The 16,478-nt window shown below is 36.3% G+C and overlaps 1 protein-coding gene across 1 annotated transcript; it reads right to left on the bottom strand.

Annotated features, from left to right (window-relative positions):
- Positions 1 to 12,214: 12,214 nt before the first annotated feature.
- LOC136251898 (uncharacterized) lies at positions 12,215 to 13,226 on the bottom strand. Its single transcript, XM_066044295.1, has 3 exons — positions 12,989 to 13,226; positions 12,624 to 12,896; positions 12,215 to 12,565 (listed from the first exon to the last, which is right to left on the bottom strand). The coding sequence occupies exons 1-3, from the start codon at positions 13,202 to 13,204 to the stop codon at positions 12,302 to 12,304; spliced, it is 753 nt and encodes a 250-aa protein (XP_065900367.1). The 5' UTR covers positions 13,205 to 13,226; the 3' UTR covers positions 12,215 to 12,301.
- Positions 13,227 to 16,478: the final 3,252 nt, after the last annotated feature.

Here is a 16,478-nt window from a genome sequence, read left to right as displayed (position 1 = left end):
TTACAATATTAATTTTATTGCTTCACTTTTTCTAAAACAAAACTAATGTGTTCAATAAAACCTAACGGAATAGCTAATGTTAACCATTAGTGTAAAACAAAAGGATGAATAACTACAAGAACAAAAAGATGAACAACAACAACTACAAGAACAAAAAGATGAACAACTACAACTAAAAGATCAAGAACAACTACGAGGACAATAGAGAGCTACCACAACTTTTTAAATACTATCTACTAAATGCATGTGGCTTTAAGATTAATTTGTAATTTACAGGTTGCAGTGAGGAGTACATGAAGTTTCGGTGATCTGTATGCTAGGTAACTGTGAGGACTCTGTGATGTTTCGATGATTAGCATGTGAGGTCCCCTGAAGACTAAAAACACATCAGTACTTCCTGCACTGCTCTACTACTTTATCAAAACTAGCTGTAAACACTGGAAATTCCTGAGTCTCACAACTAATAGTGGAAAGGTAGGGTGCAATATCATCCAGAATTGGAAATGTAACATTATTTTATGCATCTTTAGTACATATGCATGTGTCAACCACATGCACATACACTCACACACTACATTTGGACTCAAACTTGCTACACAACATGCGTGCATACTAATACATGCACACACACAATACACACCCATAGTCTACACTCACTCACTGCACTACACTACAGATTTTTGCTGTCGTTACTGAGCCACTAAAAATTAATATCATAGGGAAAAATGGCCAGCCAATACGTATAGTCTGTATGTTCTGGTGATATGCATGTGGATTTGTGAAGGCTCTGTGATATAACTGAAAATCCTGCGAAGTTCCGGTGATGTGCTTGTGAGACTTTATGAGATCGCCGTGAACAGCCTGGAATGTTCTAGTGATGTGCATGAGAGGTCCCATAACATGAAAGGATTCATTGTGGGTTCAGTATAACATCGTGTTGTCATCACTGTCACCTGCCAGAACCTGAATTTTGATGTAGTTATAATTAAATGCTTTGTATCTGTGTGTGTTAGTGTGCAGAGCTTATGATAAGGGTTTTGTTTTGTCTTGCCACAATGTCCTGACAAACCAGAATTGGCCAGACAATTGCCTCAATCGACTGGACATGTGGTTGTTGACACTATTGGTCACTTGAAGGACACTAAAGGAATGAAACGGCTTGTATTTATCCAGGTATCCCTGCAGGCATATAAAGACCATAGAAGTATGATTGACTTATTAAGTATCCACTTCTTATAATAATTGTAATTCATGATTTTTTTCCACATTAGCAGGACATTTTGGAGTCCCACTTTTTCCCCAAAAAAGTTGAAAACTGTTAGGCAGATTTGTCTACAGCACAATGGGTACCATTGCACCTTGGGAGAATGGGATTGCCCCCAACTACAGGTTGTAGCTGCAGGGGGTAGCTGGTGTATGGGGTGTCACATGGCCTACACGTGCATAGGCTTTGTTATAATATAGTGACTTGGCCTAGCTAACCTACCAGAAGAAAGCTGCTAGGAAAACTGGCTGCTCCTAGTATGGGGATTGGGCCCCTGATTCCAGCACCACTTGTGAGGTTTCCCAAGCGGTCTCCTTCAACCACTCTCAAAAAAATTCCCATAACAGCATAGCCTTAGTATAGCCGTTATTGAGTTACACTTGTCCAAAGGCATCCGGCAGACAGGCAGGCTATTAGTATAGAATTTAGGCCCGTAGCCAGGGATTTTGAAAGGGGGGTTCTTTTTGACCAAAAGTGGACCTTTAGTAAAGGTCCAAATATTGTGACTGTTCTATTAGAGTGGTTGACTGCTCTATTAGAGTATCTCGATCTTGCATTGCATTTAATCCATGCAATGAATGAGTTACTCGAAGCGCTTAATTTAGTTTCTTATTAGTGGTATCTAGTAAACTGTAGCTAATGGACTTTTGCTCCTGAAAATTTGGACTTGTATACCAAAAATTGTGGACCTTTTTTCCAAGAGGGCGGTTCTTCCGAACCCCCCGAACCCCCCCAGGCTACGGGCCTGGAATTCCATTAAAAAACTTGTAGCAAGGTCATACTGAAGGCAGCGTTGAAACCTGGTCGGGTCATCCGGGTCACATTTTCTCCGGGTCATCCGGGTCTGACCCGGTTTACAATTTATCCGGGTCTGACCCGGATTGGATCACGTGAGAAATGAAATTGTTCGTTTGACGACGTGGAAACTTATAAACGCTATCGCGTAGCTCTTTCGTGAGCCACGCCCACTTATCGCATTACCAACATACGCTCAGCTACGCCCATTTGCTAGTAAGTGCAGTATGCAGCACGAAACTGAGGGTATCTATGGTGAGGGGTAGCTATTGTCAGTAGGTGAGGACTTTTTTTTTTTTTTTTTTTTTTGGTCTTCAACCTACAGCTAGGCTGAAGTTGCAATATTTACTCAACACGAATCGAACGCTCAAAATGTAGACTCGTTTGCTCGCTCGAGACTAGCCGAAACACGTCTCGGCTTTAATTAATCCGGGTCAAATCCGGGTCAGTGGGTCATCCGGGTCAGTGGGTCATCCGGGTCAGCAGTAGTGACCCGGTTTCAACGTTGACTGAAGGCATTTTTGGGCTTGGTTATACCTAGCCAATACTGCCAAGACACCAGGATGGTCTTGTGAAACTGTTTTTTGGGTTTTTTGACCAGAAAAACCCAAATCTTCATGATCCTTGTTATACACTGCCACTGTACTGTATGATACCAAATATATGTTTCCAATTCCCAAGGTGACCAGGTTATTTTTGTAACTTTTTGATGTAGTACACTACTGTTGACATAGCAGTACATGGAATTATAGAGAAAAATAATTAATATATATATATATATAAAGTTGTTGCATCCGTACAAGAAAAGAGTGTTTACAAGACATGAAAACCTTTCAACAAAATATTGTATGGTGATTGCACAATTCATTCAGCAAAAAAATGACCAGGAAGGGAACCAGAAACACATAATGAACTTTTCGTGGCCTTGTAGAGCATATTATGAGCTTGTGCATGTGGCTTCTGCTGTATATGTGACCGGATTTCACATAACAAGGCTTCCACACACACAAAATCAAACTTACGATTTTACCAGAAATGGATTGCTGGTCTAATACACTATCATATTTCGCACTGTACTTCCTTCAACACTGACAAGTCTGGTTTCTGTAACAACTTTCTTCCGACCCTGTCAAAGCCACGAGTGTGAGATTGGCACCATTAAATGGCCCATATCAAAACTTGTGTAAGATATTCCGGATTTCCGAATGGGTTACGCCCTTTTCGTATAAAATAACACCGTCCTCTAAACAAGGCGCCATAACTTCCGCGTACTTTGGTTGACAGACACGAAATTTGGTTTATCAGATTCCTTGATGAAAGGCGATTCGATTCATGTGTAAGTTCTTTGTGTAGTAACGAAGGGGAAGCTAGAAAGGAGCCTTGTACCGCGAAATTTACGTGTTCAGAATGCCCGTAAAAACACGTGTTTTTAAACATATTTCTATAAACTAACCTGTTTAACAATTTGTACGGTCGGAGTCTTATTAAGCATCCTTCGCTGCGTAGAATGATACCAAATTTAGCGAATTTGGTTGAGGATAACAACTTGTAAATTGGGATTTTCCCGGCGAGATAATTAAATTTTCCAATAGGTTAATGTATGGAGCGCGTATTATGTCATCATCAGCAGTAAATAACTGTCGCTATGGCGACATTTTCCCATTTGTACGGTCGGAATTGGATAGAGAAATTGAAGGGCTTTCTTTTATTGTATGGTGTGCTGTAGAAATTTTGTGAGTTAAAGGTTGTAAATTAGTGTTTTAGCGTGTAGTGTAAAATACATGTATTTTGTATTGGACAAAAAATGACAAGGAATGATGAGATTTTATGATCAGCCTGTTTTACCAAGTTAAGGTTTCAAAAAGGATATTAAACAGATATTAGATTTATTTAATGCATAATTCTTAATTTTTAAAGGTTTAACCCATTGTTTGAAAACTTTTAATGTTGACCACCTGAAAATGCTTGAGTTTACAAATCTCATACATATGTTTTGATATGCATGGCTTTGTGATAATGGTGTGTAGTGAGCTGGGACTTCACAGAGAGCTCGCCAATAGTGTTCTCAGTCAATTTGGAGTAATTTGAGGGCCATGGAGAGCCCAAACTTGGCCTCTGGATTCCAATCGTCTTCTTACTCCATTTTATACCCGTATATTACCCAACCCTCCCACCCTATTACTACCATCTGTGATATTATTACCCGCTCGAAAAAAGCTGCTCAAAACAGGGCAAATTTTGGGTATCAGAAATGTATACACCCACTCAGTGATAGCTACTGAACAGATGAACAATTGGTGCAAATTTTGTTGCACAGCTGTAGGCACTGGGATGTTATTACACAATGATTCCTTAAAATCGCCATATCTCCTAACAAAGCTTTGTGCGTCGAAGCCTTGTTTTGTCAAATTCAGTCACATATTCTGTTGGTTTGTTTGCTGCTTTACACTTCACTTTTTCCTACAGAAAATAATACATGTAACTCAAATCACATTGCAAGACAATGTTCTGTACACAAGAAGAAGAGTGGTAAGTTATATTAGCTATATGGTTGAAAAATAGTTTTCAGATAATGTACATGGCCATAAGCTCTCGATTATGCCAAATTTAGTTTTTTAAACAATTTATCCATAAAGTATGTTGTAATATATTCAGTGCTGTAGACAAATCTACCAAACAGTGTTTAACTTTTGGTAAAAAAAGGTGTGTACCAAAAGTCATGCCGATGTAAAAGAATGTCATTAATGGGTGCCACTGCACATTGGGAAGATGGCCAATCCCACTTGCCCCCCAACTACACACGGCCTTCATTCTTTAACAGATGTATGGCTCCCTAAATAATTATTGGTTGCCACCCTGACACTTGCATAGCTCCAACATCAAACATATAGTAGTTAGATGGCTTTGTTTCTAACATAGTTGTTTGAAGTTGAAAGGCTTGTATATAAACACAGTTTCATGTGCACATCATACTTTCATGGCTTCTGCTATTCTGCTGTTTTGTTTGCTGCTTTACACTTCACATTCCACTAGAAGAATGAAGCAGAAATTTTATTTTTCTGTTGTAGGAGTGCTATTAGATTCAGTGGAGTAAAGTAGAGGATTGGAACTGAGCCATATGGTGAGTGCATTAGTAAGAACACTGACAATATTATGTATACACAAGCCCGAGTTGTGTCTGCATCCACTATTTCATGATGTCTCAGACTGTGAATGGTTTAATGCAGTATCAGCTCTATTTCATATTGCAGGGCAGTGTTGAAAAGTTATAAGCAATAGAATAGTGTATTGCTATAAAGTTTATTTCTCAGATCAGATAATAGTATGGTCATAAGTTCTTGGTTACCATGTAAATCAGTCAGAATCATTACTTTAGCCATATAAAAACTGTTTGCGTTTTGTTAAAAGTACCAAATTTTTTGTCAGGCTTTTTGTACATGTACTAAGTGTTTTTAGAAGGATATAGGCAAGTAAAAAGTCCTTTGGTTCCGTATTTTTATGACTTTGTCAATTTGAACTGTAACCTCAGTGCAATTCTGCCATAAACACTCGCAGCTCAGTATTCAATGAATGAATAGATGAATTTCAATTTAAATTGTTGCCCCTAGCAACCTGATTTTTACATTATTTTTGTAGGTGTGAATGCCAAAAGTAACATCTCTAATTTTTAAAAGGATAGCATATATAGGTCATGAAATATTTGATGTTCATACCTACTAAAAATCAGGTTGCTGGGGAAATGGTTTAAAGTTTGCAGTTTTTTCATACATTATCTATGGGAGGGGGTAACAGTTGCCCCTTCTGGGCAATCACATGGATAATGTATGGGAAAACCACAAATTTCAAAATGTTATATCTCATGATCTATATACTCTATTGTTTTAAAATTTGGAGAGGTTAATTGTGAGATTCACACCTACAAATAATGTTAAATTCAGAAATGACGTTAATTGAATTTGTTGCTTTCTCACACATTATTTATGCGATTTCCCAGAAGGTTGCCCCTCTCATAGACAATGTATGGAAAAACGACAAACTTTAAAATGTTACATCTCATGACCTATGCTATCCTTTTAAAATTACTATAGACATTTATTGTAAAATTCAGGTTGCTAGGGGCAACTTTTGTATTATGAAATTCATCCATTAAGAGCCCAATAAATATTTCCCCCAAATCAGTTATCCACAAGTCGCCATAATGGACAACTTGGTAATGAGCATTTTAATATTATGGAATATCTTCATAGTTTCTTTACAGGTTGAAGGGTGAGCAAGCAAGCTGAGGAAATGTAAAGAAATAATTATTGAACAGCCAGTAAAAAATTCTATTATTACCTCTCGCATAATACAATGTACAAATAATGTGCTGTAGTGCAGAAATGAATAGCAATTATTTGAATAATTGTGAACAGAACGACTGAATATTCAATTATTCTTTAAGTTTATGCTTCTATTGAATAAGTACTGAAATCTTTTGTTGTGTAGCAAGGTAAAGTCTAAGAGCTATTTCTATCCTTTTTTTAAATAGAATTTTTTACAGCATAGATACATCACTTCATTCACAATCTTTAAGGCTGGCTTTTCCATCTGAATACAGTGTACAAAGTGCTAATGATTAATCGAATATGTTAACGAATCGAATAGTGTCATGCCAACCGAACAGTCAAATAACCGAATAATTGTTTCAGAATTTTCTACTGACTGAGTAACTGACTGATTCCTTCAGACAAGCGTAACTCAATAAAGGCTTAAGCTATGGGCTTGATTTTTTCACTGTTTGACGTTGCTTCAGCCCGAGAGGTGCCTTTTGGCTTACCACAGTATGTACAATGCATTCTTCATGGACTTACCAGTGTCCTCCTTTGTGTCCCATTCATCTTTGCTGACAGTGAAAAGTGTTGATTTGGCGGTAGCTAGCACGTGATGGCTTCCCTTCGTAATGGAAATTGTCTGTAGTTTTCATAGTGGCTATTTTGATTGTAGAGGTGCTTTTTGAACAGTTCTTGATTCGTACTGCTGCGTAATGGGTTGAACATATAGCAGTACTAGTTCTTTATCACAATTGAATATTCTAATGCTGTTGCATAGATATCCTGTCTTTTGCTTCAATCCTGACTGGTAACATGCTTTCTCTTTCATGACTTTCTTTGTGTTCTTCATGTGTGAACTAAACAAAAAAATTATATACTTAGCTAGGTGCTAAATATAACAAAGTTATACAAAAGTAGTGAGTGAACCTTTTGTCAAACTACAGTAGATCAACGTTGAAACCGGGTCACTACTGCTGACCCGGATGACCCACTGACCCGGATTTGACCCGGATGTGACCCGGATTGACCCGGATTAATTAAAGCCGAGACGTGTTTCGGCTAGTCTCGAGCGAGCAAACGAGTCTACATTTTGAGCGTTCGATTCGTTCGATTAAATATTGCAACTTCAGCCTAGCTGTTGGTTGAAGACCAAAAAAAAAAAAAAAAAAAAGGTCTTCACCTACTGACAATCATAGGCGGCGGAAAGGGGGGGGCTAGGGGGCTAAAGCCCCCCCTCAGAATGATATCACACCGAAATTATCTTTCTTGGAGTGGGGCTGAAAACCGTGATAAAGATCGAGATACTCTAATAGAGCAGTCACTCTAATAAAGTAGTCAGTGTGTAGCGAGCTATGAAAGGATTTTTATGTAGTTTATCAGCTAAGAATGGTAGCTGGTGAGGTGGAAAGCTCTTGTCAGTTGGTTGCGACCTTTTTTTTTTTTTTTATTTTTTTTTGGTCTCACCTTACCAAACTATAGAAATAAGTCTGGGTCAGCCCAGCCCCCCCTCATATCAACTACTTCCGCCGCCGCTGCTGACAATAGCTACCCCTCACCATAGATACCCTCAGTTTCGTGCTGCATACTGCACTTACTAGCAAATGGGCGTAGCTGAGCGTATGTTGGTAATGCGATAAGTGGGCGTGGCTCACGAAAGAGCTACGCGATAGCGTTTATAAGTTTCCACGTCGTCAAACGAACAATTTCGTTTCTCACGTGATCCAATTCGGGTCAGACCCGGATAAATTGTAAACCGGGTCAGACCCGGATGACCCGGAGAAAATGTGACCCGGATGACCCGACCCGGTTTCAACGCTGCAGTAGATAGCTAACTTGCTGAACTTTTAAGTTAATACAATTTAGCAATAAAATGTGGCAATAAAATGTGGCAGTGTGTTATACATTATTTTAACTAATCAAATAAGATTTGCTCACTACTTGCATGTATCAGTACAGCTGCGAGCAACACTGCCACTAAATGTGATGTTGTGAAAAGGGGTCTTCCACACACATCCAATTTGCCAACTTTGACGATTCATAATTTCAAACAGATTGAACAAAGTAATGACTTTAAATCTGGTCAATAGTCATCACCAACATACATACGTAATATAGCTAAGCAGCTGTAGCCCTGAAATTTCATAATTTTATAAATCGATGAAAATTTCAGGGCTACAGCCGCTATATTTAAGTTATAGTCTGATAATTGAATATGTGCTGAAGACCAAAAATTTGGTAAATACAAGGTGCTTAGTTCACTGGCAGTGTCATAAACTTACAAAAAAAAATTCATAACAAATATGAGAAAAAATTGGAATTTTAAACTAAAGTAGGGACAACATAGTACTACAATAAAAAGTACTGAAACAAGCTGGATCATGAAACAAGCTGGATTGGAGTAGTATATGTAATGTCCAATTGCTGTAAAACAATAAGAAACAAATATCCCTACTGTGCTGTGGAGATTGAAGTATACAGGGATATTTGCTTCTTATTGGTTTACAGCAATTGGACATTACATACTACCAAGAGTTCATAATATATATATATATATTATGAACTCTTGATATATACTACTCCAATCCAGCTTGTTTCATGATTCAGCTTGTTTCAGTACTTTTTATTGTAGCACTATATTGCCCCTACTTTATTTAAAATTCCCATTTTTTTCCTATACTTGTATTATAATGATCACAGAATAGCCTAAACAGTGTTCATAAATTACCCCTTCTTCATACTAAACTATTGTAACTGAAATACTACTTGTATGTAGCTATTTGTCAGATTATGTTGAGTTATAAATGTATTCATTTTGACTGCAAGGGCTGAGTACAATAGATCAACAGTAAAAAGTATATGAATGGGATTGCTCAAAAGTATCTGTAGCTATTTAGTAGCATCATATATATAACAATTCCACTAGGGACCAGCAAGAAGGTTGAAAGGCTGTATAGAAGGGAGTAAGAATCTTGACATTGTTGAATGACATGTTGAATGACAAAATCCCAGAAAGTTAAGGCTGACATGACCTTAAGACTAGTATATAGGAAAATACCTAAATAACTATACACAGTATGAGATCCATTCCCTCTACATTCATTTGTAACTAGTTAATCTTAAACATCTTTACTATTCTGGTCTTATAATGTTACACACTTCCACCCCACAACTCTATGTAGCTATAATATAATGATACATTCCACAATTTAGAATTTTATATAAATTTTACAGTCAGGCTAAAGATTATATCATACAGAGTATGCATGGAGTCCAAATAGAGAGAGAATCTCTCTGTAAGTGACATTTAAATGGGTTTGATATGCCTCTTCTGTAATGGTTTAACATACTAATCAGTTGTACACAGTTCTTGTTTCTTTCCTTTACAGTAAATCTCATTCCCATGCTTTTAAATAAAAGACCCTAGCTAGCTGCAGATATATTGTAGTGAACACAGTGTATATAGGATTTCAGGCTTCTTTATAGTTCATCACATCAAAATAAAAGTGTGAAATGCATAACTCGAAACCTTGTGACCATTTGTGGTTTCAACATAGCTTTGTCATTGCATTCCATCAATTTCCTCAAGTAGTTTATTATACTTTTAGTTAACTGTATAGACTCATAATGCATAACATTTATCTGGTTGGCATGACCACCTTTGTCTTGTTGAATAAGAATTCATTGTTTATTCAACAAGCATGGTCATGTCAACCAATATTGAAAGAAATAACCAACCATTAGCTAATACTAGTAGTTAGGTCGCTGTTATGTACCCACTATATAGATACTTTCAGTTTAGTGAACCATGCATATAAAGACTCAGTATTATAGTTACAACTTTTAAAAAGTGTATGAATTAGAAAATATGACAATAGCAATCATCACATAAAGTATTATCACTATACAGTAGTAAATCTCATAGAAATAAGCTAGCTACGTATAGCACATGGCAACAAAATTACTTAAAAACACAGTTTTCAATTTGCTGTAGTCCATCATTTAAAGTAGACTGTAATCGCATTAAAATGGTCGATAAACTTCTGTAGTGCATGACAATATAAAAGAGTAAAGTATTCCAGCTGCGTGGGACTGTTACCAATAAGTCACTGAAACTTTTCATTGACTATTATAGTACTTAAATGAAATATTGGTAATAGCTATATAGGCAAAATTCATTCACCAAGATTGATAATTGTAGCACAACTAAGACCAATAGTTAAAAGAGAGCATCTTGCATAAGAAAGTGTTCAGAAGCAAGTACTACAAGAAACAGCTAGACTGGTTGGCGTATCTCAACTCCCAACTTCTGAGGGACACCCCGGCTCAGACTGATGGATTGGTGGAGCAACTAAACCATATCCTAAAGCAGATGTTAAGTAAACTGGTTTCAAAAGGATGACATGACTGGGAACCTTGTTGGGTCCAGTAATGTTTTCTTACTTGTTCATCAACTGGTAGGTCTCCATTTCATGGTTTATGGTTGTGATGCTCACATACCCTCCTCGGTGTCTTTCACTCCACCAGTTACTGAGTACCACACACTGCATACAGAGTATGGCAAATCCTAGAGTGCTAGAAGTACACCATTGAATGCAAATCTTTCACTGAAAACAAAACTACACCCTACATGCATATGCTTGCGCCATTGCATAAGACTCTTAAGACAATGAAAATTATATACTAAATTGACTGCAATATTGCACAAAAAGACAATTTACCAAGAAATGTGATTTCAAAACCCATGCAGTTACAACTACATTATTATTATTGCAGTGCTTGAAGTGCACAATGGATAACATGTTTTGTGTAGAATGCTCAGTGACAACTGATGACATAATATTGTAACATAAACGAATGCTCATGCAGAAATCATAAAACGTTATCCCTCATAATGCTCGTAGCTGCATGTATACTACTATACAATAGTTTAAAAAGCCATAAAATTAATTTATTTTAATGAATGCTATTAGTATGCTTATACATACAAACCACTTATATACCAGTAACAAGAACTGTTAAATCAGTATCATATTTAACAATGCATGCAGTTACTAACATGTAAAGATCACATAAGTAGCTACATGCAGCTATATGTATACAAGCTCATTATCATGAAACAGTTGGGTAGTTGACAGTGTATGTATACAGTATTATATATGCATATGCTCTTAAGATAAGAAATTTGCTTGTCACCCTACCTATCCAGAGAGGAAAAAGCAATCGAATCAGTGTATTTACGAACTAGATGGGAATTAGCTCAGAAAGGAACCAACAAGAAATGTGTCAAACTGAAAGGAACCAACATTTACATCAATAGTAAGCTATTTGGCAGAATCAACAGATCTAGTGGCTCTTCCTATGTGATGACCTCAGCAACATCAGTACCTACCACCTCAACTTGAAACACTTGTAATGTACATAACTAAGTAGTAAGTAATCTCAACTGTACGTATATGCATGTAAATAAGTAGTGTATGTAGTGTAATGTAGACAGTGGTTGTTGGTATCTGTTACCTTCAGACCCTTGGTGTGTTTACACCATAAAGCTTTAAATAAATAAATAAACAAAAACTTGAACACATGCAGATCATATAAAGCAATGGCATCACTCTAGCAATGGCTGCATGGTTGCATAAAACTATAGTTATTACAGATTCCATGCAGTACTATAGAGTTGCAATGCAGAAAGTGTGTAGGGAAAACCATGGAGCTATAGTTATAGCATCTGTATATTATATAGCAGCCTTCGACTATACTATTATGTGTATTGGTGTAGCAATTTGTTAAGCACAGTGGTTCATTTGTATCTACTGATGTTTTCCACATTTTTATATAAAATGTCTAGTACACTATTTAATCAAGCACTCAAATATTAATTACCACATAGTTATGCAATTACAACGGCTGTATACAAAACACACAGAGCATGCACTTATTGTAAAATGCACCACTGTTCATCACTATAAATAGTAAAGTCCAGTTCACCTTCCATTCCATCACCATCTTCAGTTCCATCAACATCACTAGTATTGCTAAAATTCAGGATATTAGTGAGTATACCATAAAGATCTAAGGTAGTTTGAGCAAGGTATATGTTTGCTGTTTGCACTGCAGCACAATCATTGTATAGTGACATCATGTTGTTGACAATCTCTTCTGTATCAGAGCAATTCACATTATTGGTGGTAGTATTTAGCTACACATAAAAAGAATAGTCACCGCACGAATCACATTTTGTTAGCTAGTTTACTCACCACAAGCGCAAGAAGTGGTAGAATTTCTTCGTCAAGTAAGCGAATATTTTGCCGTATTTTCTCTTCAGCTATAGTCCTGTATTCTTCTTGAATCTCTCTCTCAATGTGGTTGAGCAAGAAGCTTTCAGAAACTTTGAATTGTATGACTAATTCATTGTAATAGCTAGCAAGTTCAATGTGGGTCAAACTAGTGATGTTTTCACATTTTCTTGTTTCAGTGGATACTTCGTTGAACACAAGTCCCCTGCAGGTCTTGCGTTCCAGTTGTTGATACTGTAAAATGCCGAGGAAATTAATGCACAATAGGATCAGATACATGCGCATGCGCACATGCAATATTACACGTGTGTACGGTATATACTTACTTCCGAGATCAAGATACGATCTTTTGCAAGGTAGTTAGCACTTTTCCAAAGTGGAAGTAGACCATTTGAATCTTCCGTTATGTCTGTTAGCTGGTTTAGAACTTCAATCGGTATTGTGAACGGACTTTCTTTGTCAGTTGTGTTCAATGTCGGAAGTGATGATAGTACACAGCTCATGCCCAAAGCATAAAGCAGAAAAGCCTGAAAGGTAATCATTCTGCATGCAGTATCGGAGTCAGCTGATATAGGTCAGTTGCTAGTAACTTGATGTGGATCGGCCGCACATTTTATAGCGAACTGGATCTTTCATCTTGGCATGTTTTCAGTGTTAATTAGTTCCGGCCACGCATTTAGTTTTCCGGGAAGACGGTTCGTCATTGTGTGTGCCAAGAAGGAAAGGGGGAAGTTTACAAATTTTATAGTTTGTGTTTTATTCTCCTATCTAACGTGTTGGATTGTGGTTTAGCTTGTAGCTGGCTAAAAAAATAAATAAATACTGAATCAATCAGTACCAATGTCCAAACTAAAGCTTGTAGCTGGCTAAATGTCACATTTCAGTTGGTATTAAAAGTGTGTAGTGAAAACAGGCTCGTACAGGTCACCTCCTGCAACCATTGTACGTAGCTAGCTATTTCATAGTATCACTCAGTTATGAACAAGTTGTGGCTATAGCTGCCATCTATTGTGAAGCTGCCGAAACTGATTAATTTATAAACTTCCCCATCAAAAAGATTTTTGTTCAACTCTGGAATTCAACCAAGACTGTTCTTCCATTCCAGTTAAAAACTGAGACACATGCACATATAGCTAGCTACTATATACAAGCACAACATAACTACATATTATCCGTACCGGTATACTCATGCATACAAATTGTTATGAAAGTAGTACATGCATGTTTTCGACTTCGAATAGTTTATATGGAAGAGAGTCCCAACAATATAAACTACAACATATTATGTACATATACGTGTATATATAGCTATATCATCATAATTTTTGCCCATAGTCTTGTTCGATGCTCTTTTACTGACTGAATGCCAACCTTATCACTCTGTCTGGCCATACATGGGTTGATATAATAATAAAAGAATTTATACTTGTGATAATTTCCAATGTATATGGCTATAATGTTATGTGTGTACAATAAATTTAGTGCATAAGTTTATGCGGACAGGTGAGTTAATTATGTTTTCATGGCTTAATTTATAGTTTTATTTGTTATGCACCTGTGTACATAGCACATGCGTAATTATTTCTTTGAAAGGCTTTATGGGACTGATTGTGCAGTACACTTATCATCTATAATGCATCAGAACTGGCATACACAGTAGCAACTTATATTACCCGTTTATGCAATATCTATTATAATGTCAAAAAGTGAACATGCATGCATGTAACTATTTGTTTATTCCCTATCCAGTGATTTTGTTCTGTAACAATTATACTCATATTTAATGTCAGCAACATTATTATGGCTATATATACTTGTCATAAATTTTGCTCAAATTTTCCTACATTGCGGACTTGTTCTGGTTCATTATAATTATCAAAGCTGTTTTGAAAAATGATTGTGACATTTCAGGGGCTTAACATTTTGGTCTGTATAACAAGAATATTATGAAGGAGAATGAACTTGGTGTGCACAAAATTAAGATTTTGTCTTTTGCATGGATGGTGCTCCAAGTTAAAGACTGCATGATCATAAAGTCTAGAATATAAATTCTTTATTAACTTTTGGCCTTTTGTACGTACTTATTATCACGTTGAATTCATAAGCGTATCTGATCCATGTGCAATACTTATTTCCAACATTCCAGAACCATACAGAAGCCATAATCATGTTGTGTATATGTGGATTATAATGAATTCACTAGGTGAACATATTTCAAAAAAAAGCTTGTTTTCTGAACTAACTGTAGCTATTCCATTTCCCCACTCTGAAGTTATGGTTTCAAAAAGACTTTTGGCTATCTGTGTTATCTATGATACTACATGCTGAATTTATTTTGCACAATGACATGATTGTTGGGAGACCAAGGTTGAAAATAACGGTAACATATATTTTTCATTCATATAGCTACATAGCAATTAAGCTGGAGATCTTCTACTACAGCATAAACTAACAAACAAAATTGTGACTTAGAAACTACATTGTGGAGAAATTCTTATGCATGAAAACCAGCAAATAAAAAGTTGTTACGTAATGAAGTGTACAAGAGCATCTGATAATGGTTCAACAGAATTCCACTGGTGAGCCATGAGAAGTACTTGGTTGTATGATTCACATCACATAGCTACCTGAGCTGTAATTTTCACTATAGTATACTGCATATAAGTAGAAAATGAAGAATATATATATAGTTAATTTCAATTTTTGAGTGAAGTGATATCCTTATGGTCATATATTGTCATTTCCTTTTTAGGCTATAGATACATTTCGATAGTTGCATACAAATTGACTTATAAGTACATATAACTTCACCAATATTATCCACTGACCAATTTTATGCTCGCTTCTCTTATGTCAAACCTTTATTACCTTTAGTTAATTCATTCATAACCATACCGACTACCTAATCTTATTATTGCATGCGCTTGTTGATTAAAGATCAATGACAACTTTAATTTCTTACGGTTCAATTACATAATTCTTCTGAGACATGAGAGACAAGTCCAACTCCGTTTATGAGATTCAAAAGGTCAATTGAAAATGTCGTATGAGATTTAAAAAGCCCTTTGAGGATGTTGTGTGTAGCTACTCTTTCTGCAATGTTGTGGTTATCAAATCACCTACATGTTTGTGTTAATTAGTTTCTGTGCTTCTGGTTTTGTATAAACTTAGTAGTTATTTATTGCTAAAGTTATACTCTTATCATACCATCATATTGTCATGTTAATGTTTATGGTTATGCTCCATTCATTTATCAAAATAAATGTGAGGTTAATGGCTACTTGTGTAAACCACATGTTTTTGCTGAACTAGAACAAGGAAACTTGTGGTTCAGTGGAACCCCATATGAGTTAATAGATAGTGAAGACCTAAAATGAAAACCACCTCAAACAGATACTGTACACTAATTATATCAATGAATTGCAGTATATATATGTAACAGCTAATTTTATATTTGCGTAATGTCTGCAGCACCAAAATTAGAATTTGCTCTATTCTTGCATGTGTTAATTGTGAGGTTTACCTGAACATTAAATATAATTTATCAAACAATGTACCTTTTCATTATTCAGAGCATTTCATCATACCTACTGCTGACTCCTGTACAATGGGTTCACTAATAAATTGTTGAAATTCTCAGTGCTATGTAATAACACCAAATTTGCAAGATGGTTATTACTGTGAAAAACGATACCCCCCTCCCCTGCATGCCTTGAGACAATGTTCATGTATAGTATACGAAAGCAGATCCATACGTATAAATTATTTTCATGAAATTCCAAAAACAACCAGTGGTGATTAAGATTGTATTTTTGT

Source organism: Dysidea avara, chromosome 3 (assembly GCF_963678975.1).
Source record: "Dysidea avara chromosome 3, odDysAvar1.4, whole genome shotgun sequence".
Taxonomy (NCBI): domain Eukaryota; kingdom Metazoa; phylum Porifera; class Demospongiae; order Dictyoceratida; family Dysideidae; genus Dysidea; species Dysidea avara.
This window is presented reverse-complemented; position numbering and strand designations above follow the sequence as displayed.

Coding starts and splice junctions, on each gene's coding strand:
- LOC136251898 (XM_066044295.1), bottom strand. CDS start 13,204: ATGATTACCTTTCAGGCTTTTCTGCTTTATGCTTTGGGCATGAGCTGT. Junction 12,897..12,988: donor ATCGTATCTTGATCTCGGAA/GTAAGTATATAC, acceptor GGCATTTTACAG/TATCAACAACTGGAACGCAA. Junction 12,566..12,623: donor TACCACTTCTTGCGCTTGTG/GTGAGTAAACTA, acceptor TTTTATGTGTAG/CTAAATACTACCACCAATAA.